This window comes from Callospermophilus lateralis, chromosome 3 (genome assembly GCF_048772815.1).
Source record: "Callospermophilus lateralis isolate mCalLat2 chromosome 3, mCalLat2.hap1, whole genome shotgun sequence".
In the NCBI taxonomy this organism is placed as follows: Eukaryota; Metazoa; Chordata; class Mammalia; order Rodentia; family Sciuridae; genus Callospermophilus; species Callospermophilus lateralis.
This window is the reverse complement of record NC_135307.1, coordinates 177,227,208-177,241,226: the sequence shown is the minus strand read 5'-3', so window position 1 is coordinate 177,241,226 and position 14,019 is coordinate 177,227,208. Positions and strand designations below refer to the sequence as shown.

The following is a 14,019-nucleotide window of genomic DNA, read 5'->3' as shown; positions in this document are numbered from 1 at the left end:
ACTTGGAAATCCCTAAGAGATTAGATATAAATGTTTTCATTATAAAAAAAAAATACCATATGGGGCTGGGGTTGTGGCTCAGCGGTAGAGTGCTTGCCTAGTGCGTGAAAGGCCCTGGGTTCAATCAATTTGCACACCCATAGATAAATATTTCTATATGTAACCATCTGTAAGTGTATCTGAGCTAAATTTGAATTCGTACTGATGTCTTTAACCCATTATCATATGGATCCTTCTAGCTGCCTCTCATCTGTAAATTTCTACTCATTTAGTAAAAAACCTAGATCCCACCATTTGCCATTTTTTACTTAATTGATCCACTTTAATATATACTGTAGTAATATCAGGATTATTAATACATACCTACATGGGAAACAACTTTATCAACTAGAGTACAGGGTTCACATACAAATTCATTTTGCCTTTAATATTTTTCCTAAAATTTTTTTTAGATGTAGATGGATACAATACCTTTACTTTATTTATTTATTTGTATGTGGTTCTGAGGATTGAATCCAGGGCTTCACACATGCTAGGCAAGCACTCTATCACTGAGCTCTAACCCTAGCATTTTGCACCTTTTTTTTTTTTTTTTTAATCTTAGTGGTGGTTTTTCTTCCTTACACTATATTTTGGCTGCACACATGTCTTTAACCCATGAGCCCAGGGGTAGACAAAGGAGGACTGAGGTAAACAGCTGTTGAGGATTGTTTTAAAATGTGAACAAAAAAGGAGATTAACAGATCTGTTTGTTTACTTTCACCTTTCCTTTTCATTATATTTAATAATTCTCTTAAAGATAATGTAAATTATTAAGAAAATTGTTTTCTTTTAATGCCTTCTGGAATGTTACATAATTTTTTCTTTAGCCATTATTGCCAGAATTCCTATCTTCATCCCAGTGCCAGTGAAGACAATGTAAATTAATAAGAAAATTGTTTTCTTTTAGTGCCTTCTGGAATGTTATATAATGTTATATAATTTTTCTTTAGCCATTATTGCCAGAATTCCTATCTTCATCCCAGTGCCGGTGAAGACAATGTAAATTATTAAGAAAATTGTTTTCTTTTAGTGCCTTCTGGAATGTTATATAATGTTATATAATTTTTCTTTAGCCATTATTGCCAGAATTCCTATCTTCATCCCAGTGCATGAAGACAAAGATAAAACCAATCTACAGCTTCTGCAATAGCCATCACTAAACTGCTTGCAGAACTTGCCTGGACTATGTATCACTTATATGCATTGTGAACTCACTTGTATGCATTGTGAACTATCTGTTGGTGCAGTGACTTCTGGTAGTGTTGGGGTATTTATGCTGATGCTGTCATCAGTGGTACAATTTTTCCAAAAGGAGCCGTCAGCTGGCTTGGTGTATCTTCCTCCCTTCTGCTTGTCGTGATCGTTCAGCTAAAATTTGGGGGCCAACAGAGGTGAGGCAAAGAACCTCACCGCCCCCCGCTGGTACAAAGACCTCTACACAGGTGTGGCTGTATACTGGACTGGTAGTCAGTGACGGGTAAGATCCAATTACAATGGTACCAACCTAAAATAACGGGTAAGGACCATATGTACTATTGGACAACCTAAGGCAGGCACGGTCCCTAAGCCACATGCTTGTTGTTTAAACAGAGAGGGGGAGATGTTGAGAGCCACAGCCGAAGGGGCCCCAGCAAACTTTCAGAATGCCAGCTGATGATTGGCTCACAGCAGCCCCAGCAAATCTAGCTGATTGGCTCCTCTGTGGTGATGCTCATTGGAGACACTCATTGAGCTGTTTCCCCGCCCATTCAGACTACCAGCTAATGATTGGCTCACAGCAGCCCCAGCAACATCTAGCTGATTGGCTCCTCTGCTGTGATGCTCATTAGGCTGTTTCCCTGCCCTTTCAGGCCACGGAGCTGCTCATTGGGGGACTTTTTTGGCTCTGCCCACACGACCCAGCCAATCGGCCTCAAGAGCAGGAGGATTGTGGGAGGTGGAGAGGCTGGTGGTGGTGGGGGGGTGGCTTGTGGGAAGCCGGTGGTGGCAGTTGGGCTCTGAGGGTTTTTCCTGAGGAGCTGTTTTGTTTGGCATGTGTGGTTCTAAAAATAAAGTTCGTTTCTTTTGACAAGTGGCTCCTGAATTGTGCCCAGCCAGACTGCGGCATTTAAATACCACTTTCCCCAACCTCTTCAGGATGTTTCATGCATTTGTAATGTTAGATTTTCTTATCATAGTCCACATTCCTTCCTGAAATCCACTGACCTCCTAAATGATTCTTTTAAAATTGCATATTTTAAGATTCACTCTTAGCCAGGCACAGTGGTGCACACCTGTAATCCCAATAAGTTGGGAGGCTGAGGCAGGAGGATCACAAGTTCAAAGCCAGTATCAGCAGATTAGTGAGACACTTAAGAATTCAGTGAGACCCTATCTCTAAATAAAATAAAAATTGATGTTTTAACAATACTGAATCTTCCAATCCATGAATACAGAAACATTTCTCCACTTATTTAGGCCTTCTTTAAATTCTTCCATTAGAGTTACATAGCTTTCAGCATGTAGATTCTGTGTGTGTGTGTGTGTGTGTGTGTGTGTGTGTGTTGCTGAGATTAAACCCAGGGTCTTGTGCATGCCACGCATACACTCCACCGCTGAACTACATCCCCAGCCCCTGCACGTAGATTGGCGTATATTTTGTTAGATTTATACCTATGCATTTCATTTTTTAAAAAATATTTATTTTTTAGTTTTAGTTTTAGGTGGACATTTATGCAGTGCTGAGGAGCAAACCCAGTGTCTCATGCATGCTAGGCAAGCACTCTAACATTGAGCCACAACACCAGCCCTTCATTTTGTGCTATTATAAATGGTTTTCATTTTAAGTTCCAGTTTTCATTGCTGGTAGAAGCAAAACAACTGACTTTTATATATTAACCTTGTATCTTTCCATCTTGCTATAATCTCTTATTACTTTCAGAAGTGTTTTGGATTCTTTGGAACTGTGGACGCAGACAATCATGTCATCTGCAAACAAAAACAACTTTCTTTCTTCTCAATCTTTTTATTTCCTTTTTATTTCCTTTTCTTGTCTTACTGTACTACTGGCTCAGACTTTCAATATAATGATGAATAGGAGTGATGAGAGGCAACATCTTTTAACACTCTTGGATATTCTAAAGCTCCCAGCTAACATGTCAATTTATTTATAGATATTTTAATATGCATTTCTTCAATATAGGACTCCTTAAAAACAGAGCCACAATACTTTTATCATATCTTAAAAATCAATGATTATTTTGTTTGTTTTTGGTGCAGTACTGGAGATTGAACTCAGTGGTGCTCTATCACTGAGCTATACTACCAGCCTTTTTTATTTTTTGAGATAAGGTCTTACTAAATTGCTGAGGCAGGCCTTGAGTTTGTAATCATCCTGCCTCATTCTCCTGAGTCACTTGGATCATAGGCATATGCCACCACACTTGGCTAAAAATCAACACTATATCTTAATCTCATTAAATACAGAGAGGGGTGTTTCTAAACCTTTACTTTCATATTCAACACTCTTAGCCCATTCATGTTACACAATGTATCATGAACAAAGCTCTCTGTACACTTACCACAATTTCTCCTTCCTCCACAGTGTGGATCTTCATGTAGGCCCCCACCACAGCCTCCTTGGGGAGCTCACCAAACTGGGTATTAACCATGGGACACTGGATTGACTGAGCACGCTTGGATCTGAAACATGACAGTTTGTTAAAGAGAACTCATTTATAACACAGCCAGTTCATGAGACCCTAAATAATCAGCCCTTACTCTATTCTATACTGAGAGCTTCCCTTCCTGAAGAATACACCTTCCAGAATGTAAGAAAAATCAAGCCCATTGTCAGGGATTAGAAGTGTAATAGGAAGAAGACTTGAAAAGCAAAGATGTTGGGGCTGGGGGTGTGGCTCAAGCAGTAGTGTGCTCGCCTGGCATGCGTTCGGCCCGGGTTCGATCCTCAGCACCACATACAAACAAAGATGTTGTGTCCGCCAAAAACTGAAAAATAAATATTGAAATTCTCTCTCTTTCTCTCTCTCTCTCTCTCTCTCTCTCTCAAGAAAAAAAAAAGAAAAACAAAGATGTGAGGTTCCCTTTAAACACCTGAAGTTTGTTATGTGAAAGGGTTGATGATCCTATACGGCTAAGTCAGACTTATTAGACTTCTTTCGAGGCAGAGTTTATTTATCCAATAAAGAACCAGTTGCAGCTCTAGTCTATGAGATTCAAAGCTCATATGGAGGGAGAAATTTTTCTTTTTTCTTTCTTGCTACTAGAGATTGAACCCAGGGGTGCTTATCAACTGAGCCACATCCCCAGCCCTTTTTATTTTTAGTTTGAGACAAGGTCTCACTAAGTTGCTCAGGGCCTAAGTTGCTGAGGCGGGCTTTGAACTCATAATCCTCCTGCTTCAGCCTCCTGAACCACTGGGATTGTAGGCTTGTGCCACCATGCCCAGCCTAGAGGAAAAAATTTCTAACAGTCAAAGCTGACTGAGGAGCTGGGATTGTAGCTCAGTAGTAGAGCACCTTCCCAGCACATTTGAGGCACTGGGTTCAATCCTCAGCACCACAAAATAAACAAACAAATAAAATAAAGGCATTGTGTCCATCTACAACTAAAAAAAAATATATTTTTTAAAAAGCTGTCTGAAAATGGAACAGACTCCTTTGATAAACAGTAAACAGCTATATTTCTGCCTCCCTTAGGTAGAATTTTCTGAAGAAGCTCAGAGAAAAGATCCAACAACACACAGATACAGAAGATACTTTCTGCCTCCTCTTCCTTAAATGGGTTACTGAGGCCCTGATAAAAAAAGTAGTTGACTTCTTAAAGTGTACCTTTTTGTTAGAAGCAGAGAATACAAGGCCTGGGTATCAAGCCTAGGACCTGTCTAGGCTGCCTCAGGGACACACCTACTCCTTTGAGACTAACCTGCATCTGCCACTTATATTTCCGCCTCAGCATCCCTGATGTTCTGCCAAGGAAGTCATATCCCCCCTTTACAACCACAATCGGGGCCCCTCTATCTGCCAAGAGCTGAGCTTACTTGATCTTTGGGCCCAGCAACTTGGGGAGACTATCTCCTGAGGTTTTGATTGTCTTATTGAAGCTTGTCTCCTGTTGCTTCCAGGATTCCTGGAGATGTAGAAGTTTCAAACAGCTAAAGTCCTGTAGAGGATATGATTTGATCTGGAATTCCCTAAATCTCATTACAGGATTCGTTTCTGTTAGAGAAAGCACAGAAAAGCACATTAATGGGCCTTTGCATATATGACAGTGGTAGTGCTGCTGGTGGTGGAAATACAGCATAGTAACCTGCCTGCATAGTCTGGTACATGAAGAAATTAAGAAGAAAAGAAAAAAATGTGTGGCTTCGCCCAGTGCGATGTCACATGCCTATAATCCCAGAGGCTTGAGAGGCTGATGTAGGAGGATCACAAGTCCAAAGCTAGACTTAGCAACTTAGTGAGGCCCTAAGCAACTCAGTGAGACCCTGTCTCTAAATAAATATTAAAAAATGGGCTGGAGGGGCTGGGTTGTAGATCAGTGGTAAGAGTGCTTGCCTAGCATGTGTGAAGCACTGGGTTTGATTCTCAGAGCCACATATAAATAAAATAAAGGTCCATCAGCAACTAAAAGGAGGGGGGTGCTGAAGATGTAGCTCAGTGGTTAAGTGCCCCTGGGTTCAATCTCCAGCACCAAAAAAAAAAAAAAAAAAAAACGTGCAATACATGGACTTCGTGTAATGTCCCTCTATGGCTGGCTCTGTGCTAGACCTTTTCTAGCCACTTCATCCAGGCAAGTGCGATTAACCTAATTAGACATAAGATGAAGAACCCAGAGTTCAGGTCACTGATAAAAGGCTGATGCTTGGATTTGAACTCAAATCTATTTGATTCAAAGTTCATATCTTGGGGCTGGGGATGTGGCTCAAGCGGTAGCACGCTCGCCTGGCATGTGTGCGGCCCAGGTTCCATCCTCAGCACCACATACAAACAAAGATGTTGTGTCCACCAAATACTAAAAAATAAATATTAAAATTCTCTCTCACTCTCCCTTTCTCTCTCCCTCTCTCTTTAAAAAAAAAAAAGTTCATATCTTCAGATTAACAGATAACACTTATCTCAGTTTTCAAACTGGGCTTTCAGATTGGGGCAGGAAGAGCAATAAAAGATAAATGGATGACTGAATGACTAGTCCCAGAACCTTGGACAAGTCACATAATCTCTTTTAGAGCTTTGGTAGGGTTATTGTAAGAGTTGCTAATAAAGTATGAGATGCCTACCACATGCAAATTATTGAAAAGATCTCTGAAGAAATACTATTTAAAAATAAGAAGGCAAGCCAACTACTCAAAAACACTATGCTTAATAAAGAAATAGGACAAAGAGTTTACATGGCATAATTCCATTTTTATGAAACTCTAAGAGAGACAAATTTAACCTATAGTGACAGAAAGCATATTGGTGGTTGCTTACGGCTAGGTGCAAGAGGTGGAGATTAACTAGGAAATGGCACAAGGGAACTCTCTGGGACAATGAAAATGTTCTATAACTTGGCTTTGGTGGTTACGTGAGGGTATGGATTTATCATAATTCATTGAACTACACATTTTAAATATATTACTGGGCTGTGGATGTGGCTCAAGTGGTAATGCGCTCGCCTGGCATGTGCAGGTGCGCTGGGTTCGATCCTCAGCACCACATAAAAATAAAATAAAGATGTTGTGTCCACCGAAAACTGAAAAATAAATATTAAAAAATTCTCTCTCTCTTTAAAAAAATATGTACTTTATTGTATAAAAATTATACCTCACTAACAATGATTTTAAAAAGATGTTAACAAATAAATCCAAACTCCATAAGCAGTAGGCCTAACTTAACAAGCACTTATGAAAAGCCCTGAATATAATTTTTTAAGTTTATTTTTTGGTGTAGATGGACACAACACAATGCATTTTATTTTTATGTGGTGCTGAGGATCGAACCCGGGTTCCTCCTGTGCTAGTGGAGCACTCTACCGCTGAGCCACAATCCTGGCCCATAATTTTAAAATTTGTTTTCTTATTTTTGTTTTTGGTACCAGGGATTGAACCCAGGGGTGCTTAACCACTAAGACATATCCAGCCCTTTTTTTCATTTTGAGACAGGGTCTTGCTAAATTGCTGAGGCTGGCCTCAAACTTGTGATCCTCTTGCCTCAGCCTTCTGAGTTACCAGGATTATAGGCATTTGCCGTCACACCTGGCAAGCATGAACTTTTTGAAAGGTATCTTGGCAATGGCAATATCTGTCAATGTTTTAAATGTACATAGCTAGTATACAGTGGATCAAATAATCTAGTAATTTAAGAACCTGTCCAATATGTTTCCTTGTACAAGAATGCAAAGATAAACCTATTAGGAATTCACCACAGTAAGGATTGAATAGTGAAAAATTGGAAAGAATTCAAAATATCTGTATAAGGTAATTAAATTAGTGACCATGTATCCATATAATAGAAAAAAATCAGTTATTAAAAGCATCATGTCTGGTACAGTGGTGCAGGCCTGTAATACCAGTTACCTGAAAGGCTAAGACAGGAGGACTACAAGTTCAAGGCTAGTCTTGGCAACTCAGTGAGATCCCCCCTCACCTTATTTTTTTTTCTTTTTTTGAAATACTGAGTATTGCCTTGCACTTGCTAGGCAAGCACTCTACCACTGAGCTACACCCCCCAGCCTGAGACCCTATTTTAAATTTTCTTTTTGGTACCGCAGATTGAACCCAGGGGTGCCCTACCACTGAGCCACAACTCCAGTGCCCCGCCCCCCAGCCCTTTTTCGTGTTTTATTTAGAGATAGGGTCTCATCAAGTTACTTAGGGCCTCCTGTAATTCCAGTAAATTGGGATCATATGCATGCGCTACTATGCCCAACTTAAAATATTATTTTAAGGCCTGGGGAGGTAGCTCAGTAGTAAACAAGTGCCCCTGGGTTCAATCCAAGTGCCAAAAAGTACAAAACAGGGCTTGGTGGCACACACCTGTAATTCCAGAGACTCAGGAGGTTGAAGCAGGAGGATCACAAGTTCAAAGCCAGCCTCAGAAACTTAGCAAGGCTCTAAGCAATTTAGTGAGATCCTGTCTCTAAATAAAATATAAAAAAAGGGCTGGTAGGGGGTTAGGGTTGTGGCTCAGTGGTAGAGCATTTGTCTAGCATGTGCAAGGCACTGGGTTCAATCCTCAGCACCGCATAAGGATAAAAAAATAAAGGTATTGTGTCCAACTACAATAAAAAAAAAATTAAAAAGGGCTTGGGGTGCTGGAAATATAGCTCAGATGGTAGAGTGCTTGCAAGGCAAGCACAAGGCTCTGGGTTCAATCCCCAGTACCACAAACAAACAAAAACAAAACAAAACAAAGCAAAGCGTTGGGGATGTGGTTCAGTGGTTGAGTGCCCCTAGGTTCAATCACCAATACCTAAAAATATATAAAATAAAAAAAGGGCTGGGGATGTAGCTCAGTGGTAAAGCACCCCAGATTCAATCCCCAGTACTATAACTCACCCCCCCCCAAAATAGCCAAACATACAAAATCCCCAAAATTCATAGTTTAGGGTTTTGCTTCTAGCCAAGATGAAAATAACAGGGACTGGATGTTCCCTCTCACCTTACACTATTAAAATACTGGACAATATGTATATATTAAAAAAACTGGTTTTAAAGACATTGAACATCAGGTAAGAAAAGACACGCTATTGCCCAGCTATTTTCTGGTCTGTGGTTTATGGAGAGGAAACTCAGATGGAGCCCCTCAACTTCCCTGAATAGAGAGAGAAAAGAGTCAGATGGCTAGAGTTTACAGAGCAGGGTACCAGAGAGTAGAGAGCTGCACAAAGAGAGAACTTCAAAGGTCTGCAGAGGGCTGCCTTAAGGATCAGCTGGATATTGATCAGATGGTATTAATAGTAGATTAGTAGGAGGCTGAGGCGGGAGGACCACAAGTCTGAGGCTAGCCTCAGCAACTTAGTGAGGCCCTAAGCAACTTAGTAAGACACTGTCTCAAAATAAAATAAAAACGGCTAGAAATGTGGCTCAGTGATAAAGTGACCCTGGGTTCAATCTCCAATATCAAAAAAAGTTGATTAGACAATACAGTAGAAAGATTAATAAAACTGAAGACACCGCAATAGAAAACTAGCAAATGATAGGAAAAAAAGACAAGTAAAAATGATAAGCATGCAGAGCATCAGTAAGCTGTGAAACAACTTTGAACAGTCTAATATACATGTAATTGGAGTTCCCAAAGTGGAGGAGAGGGAAAAACAGGAAAATATTAGAAAATTAATGGGCAAAAGTCCAAGTCTGATTTAAAAAATATAAATCCAGAGATCCAAGAAGTTAAATGACATGAAGAAACATGACAAAAATCTTAAAATACAATATAGTCAAATTACTTAAACTTACTGATAAAAAGAAAAAATTTAAACCAGCTAGAGCAAAAGGGCACATTTTATACAAAGGACATACAAAGTTATTCAGAAATTATAAAAATTAAGGTTATTAGACCTCTTGTTGATTAATAAGCAAGTCAGAAAACATACTTCAACGCATAATCTTCAAAATACTAAAAGAAAAAATCTGTTCACTTGTGTTCTACACCCAGTGAATATTTTTCTCTGAAAATGAAATAGATTTTAGACATAGAAAAGTTGAAAGACTCTATCACCAACAAATCTGAACTATAAGAAATATTAAAGGAAGTACTTCAGGCAGAAGGAAGTGTCACCAGATGGAAATCTGGATCTATGCAAAAGAATGAAGACCCTAAGAAATGGTAACTATATAGGTTAATATAAAAGACTTTCCTTATTATTATTTAAATATGTTGAAAAGATAATTGACTATTTAAAGCAAAGTAATAACTTTTTTTTTTTTTGAACCAGGGATTGAAACCAGAGGCGTTTTATCACCGAGCCACATCCCTAGTCCTTTTTATTTTTCATTTTTGAGACAGGGGCTCACTAAGTCACTTAGAAACTTGCTAAATTGCTGAGGCTGGCCTCAATCTTGAATCCTCCTATCCTTTTATCTTTGCCTCCTGAGTTGCTGGGATCATACAGGTGGGAGCTACAGTGCCCCGCATGTGAAAGTAGAACCATATGACGATAGCACGATATCTTATAGAAGAGAAATATAAGTATACCATTATAAGCTTACAGTTCTATATATGAAGTCGTATATCATTTGAAGGTAGATTGTGGTAAATAAAAGGTATATAAATAAATCATAAAGTAATCACTAAAATAACATAATAGTAAATAAGCCAACAAATAAAATAAGATGAAACCATACAAAATAATTCAAAAGGCAGGGGAAAAGGAAGAGGAAACAGGTGGGAAAATAAATAGAAAGTTGGGCATGGTGGTGCATGCCTGTAATCCCAATTACTTGGGAGGCTAAGGGAGGAGGATCACAAGTTCAAGGCTGTCATGGGTAACTTAGCAAGACCCTGTCACAAAATTAAAAAGAAAAAAAAATGGAGAAAAAACAAAAAGAAAAAAAAAATGAATGGCAAGATAGTAAGTTTAAATCCAACCACAATCAGTAACATCATTAAATGTAAATGGTTTAGACATCTCAACAAAATGTCAAAGACGGTCATATTGAATTTAAAAAAAAATAAAAGCAGGGTCTGGGGTTGTGACTCATCGGTAGAACACTTGCCTAGCATGTGTGAGGCCCTGGGTTCGATCCTCAGCACCACATAAAAATAAATAAATAAAATAAAGGTATTGTGTCCAACTACAACTAAAAAATAAATATTAAAAAAATAATAACAAATGGGACTTACTTAAACTAAAAAGTTTTTTCTCAGCAAGAGAAACAATAAGAGAGGTAAATAGGGAGCCTACATCATGGGAACAAATTTTTACTCCTCACACTTCAGATAGAGCCCTAATATCCAGAGTATACAAAGAACTCAAAAAATTAAACAATAAGAAAACAAATAACCCAATCAACAAATGGGCCAAGGATCTGAACAGACACTTCTCAGAGGAGGACATACAATCAATCAACAAGTACATGAAAAAATGCTCACCATCTCTAGCAGTCAGAGAAATGCAAATCAAAACTACCCTAAGATACCATCTCACTCCAGTAAGATTGGCAGCCATTATGAAGTCAAACAACAACAAGAGCTGGCGAGGATGTGGGGAAAAGGGTACTCTTGTACATTGCTGGTGGGACTGCAAATTGGTGCAGCCAATTTGGAAAGCTGTATGGAGATTCCTGGGAAAGCTGGGAATGGAACCACCATTTGACCCAGCTAGTGCCCTTCTCGGACTATTCCCTGAAGACCTTAAAAGAGCGTACTACAGGGATACTACCACATTGATGTTCATAGCAGCACAATTCACAATAGCTAGACTGTGGAACCAACCCAGATGCCCTTCAATAGATGAATGGATTAAAAAAAATGTGGCATTTATACACAATGGAGTACTACGCAGCACTAAAAAATGACAAAATCATGGAATTTGCAGGGAAATGGATGGCACTAGAGCAGATTATGCTAAGTGAAGCTAGCCAATCCCTAAAAAACAAATTCCAAATGTCTTCTTTGATATAATGAGAGCAACTAAGAACAGAGCAGGGAGGAAGAGCAGGAGGAAAAGATTAACATTAAACAGAGACACGAGGTGGGAGGGAAAGAGAGAGAAAAGGGAAATTGCATGGAAATGGAAGGAGACCCTCATTATTATACAAAATTACATATAAGAGGTTGTGAGGGGAATGGGGAAAAAAAACCAAGGAGACAAATGAATTACAGTAGATGGGGTAGAGAGAGAAGATGGGAGGGGAGGGGAGGGGGGATAGTAGAGGATAGGAAAGGTAGCAGAATACAACAGTTACTAATATGGCATTATGTAAAAATGTGGATGTGTAACCGATGTGATTCTGCAATCTGTATTTGGGGTAAAAATGGGAGTTCATAACCCACTTGAATCTAATGTATGAAATATGATATGTCAAGAGCTTTGTAATGTTTTGAACAACCAATAAAAAAAATAAAAAAAATAAAAGCAAGACACAACTATATGCTGCCTTTAAGAAGCCCACTCTAAAGACATGAATAAACATAAAAGAATAGAAAAAGATACATCAAGTTAATACTAATTAAAATGAAGTTAAATTAAAAAGTGGCTAAATTAATATCAGAAAAAGGAGAGTTTAGAGCAGAGAGTATTACCAGAGACAAAGAAATTTATATTACAATGATGAAAAGTTCAAACTTAAATATCCATTCTTAAATAAGACAGTTTCAAAATATATGAATCAAAAATGATAGAAATGCAAGGAGAAAAATATATCTATAACTGTAGCTGGAGATTCTAACAACTCTATTAAAAACTGATAAACATCAGGAAGGATATAAAGATAACTTGACTAATACTATAAATCACCTTCACCTGATTAACATTCACAGCACATTGCACATAATGATAGCATATTCTTTTCAAATACAAATGGAACATTTATCAAGATCCATTATATTCTGGGCCACAAAACAAATTTCAGTATATTAGAGAATTCAAACTACACAAAGTAGGTTATCATAAAAATAAAACAACAGAAAGATGGCTAAATAGTCCTCAAATGTTTGGAAATTAACACCCTTCTAAATAATCAATTGTTCAAAAAAGAAGAAATCGAAAGGGAAATTTAAAAGTATTTTGAATCGGGCTGGGATTGTGGCTCAGGGGTGGAGTGTTTGCCTAGCACAGGTGGGACCCAGGTTCGATCCTCAGCACCACATAAAAATAAAGGCATTGTGTTGTGTCCATCTACACCTAAAAAATAAAAAAAATTTAAAAAATGTATTTTGAATCAAATAATGCATAGGGTCAAAGAGTCACTTTTCCAGCATAACACAGATAATTAGAGAAGGACCCTGTATTCAAACATAAGTGATGTGGCTCCTGAGGCCATCCTCTTAACTACAACATTAGCCATGATAGATACAAAGAAACCAGGACCTGAAACCTTGAATATTCACCAAAGTTACCCAGCTAGTAAATGGGATTCAGTTCCAAGCTTTTTTTCCCCCACCTTTCTCCTTTGTCTCCCTGTGTTAGCCTCCCCATATAGCCAGACCTCCTAAGATTAGAATTTAGGAGGTTTGGCTGCATCTGTGAGGTGATCCTTGGGGAGAAGAGCCCAGGTTAATGCCTAAATTATAACATAAAAGGATTAGTGGGAAGCATGTCAGTACTTAGTCCAAGGTAAGATGTAAAACACCTGAACCATTACAAACGTCAGAGGGCTGGGGTTCCTGACCCAAGTGGATAAGACAAAACAAAACAAAAATCTCCAGAGGCTGGAAAAGGAAAGGAAAATGCCATAACTGAGATGTGAATAGAAAAATCCTGCCCTCGAATAAGGAACCTTGGCCAGTTCTATAGGCTATTATCAGACAATGTCTGTGTCCAACAGTGGGAATGGAGAAAGAGAAAGACTGGAGATATTTATGAAGAAAAGAAAAGTCTGCAATTTGGAATCAGGCCAGAACTCTGAAGTTCTTCACTGTTATTTTTATCCTTGTGATCCTTAAATAAGAAATTCACCTTTCTGAGCCTTGGTTTTCAAATCTGTAAAATGAAAATACAATCATATCTTTTTGAAAAGCTATTATGAAAATGATGTAATATGTAGAAACAGCCACCTGGATACTTCACAAATAATCAGAACTCAGTGATTGATACCTGTTCCTCATAATTATGAGCAGACCACATGAGTTTGGATAATACTCTGTAGTGTGTGCGCACTTTGCAACTTGGAATGTAGCACCTAGGTTATGTTTATCCATTGATTATGAGTTGCTTCTGACTAGCCTCTAGATGCCAGGCTAGTCCTAGGCCATAGGAATACAAAATCCTTACTGAGCTTAAATTCTAGGGAAAAACATATTTAAGAACCATTTTAGATTCAATGCTATTATTTCA

General features: G+C 38.5%; 1 protein-coding gene across 1 annotated transcript in view; it reads right to left on the bottom strand.

Moving 5' to 3' along the window:
* The window catches only part of Cnbd2 (cyclic nucleotide binding domain containing 2), a 48,182-nt gene that overhangs the window by 12,195 nt on the left and 21,968 nt on the right, over positions 1–14,019 (bottom strand). The window contains exons 9-10 of the mRNA XM_076849070.1: positions 5,081–5,258; positions 3,603–3,723 (exon numbers count right to left, since the gene is read on the bottom strand). Of these exons, the coding sequence (XP_076705185.1) occupies positions 3,603–3,723; positions 5,081–5,258 (299 nt within the window). The remainder of the gene's footprint in view (positions 1–3,602; positions 3,724–5,080; positions 5,259–14,019) is intronic.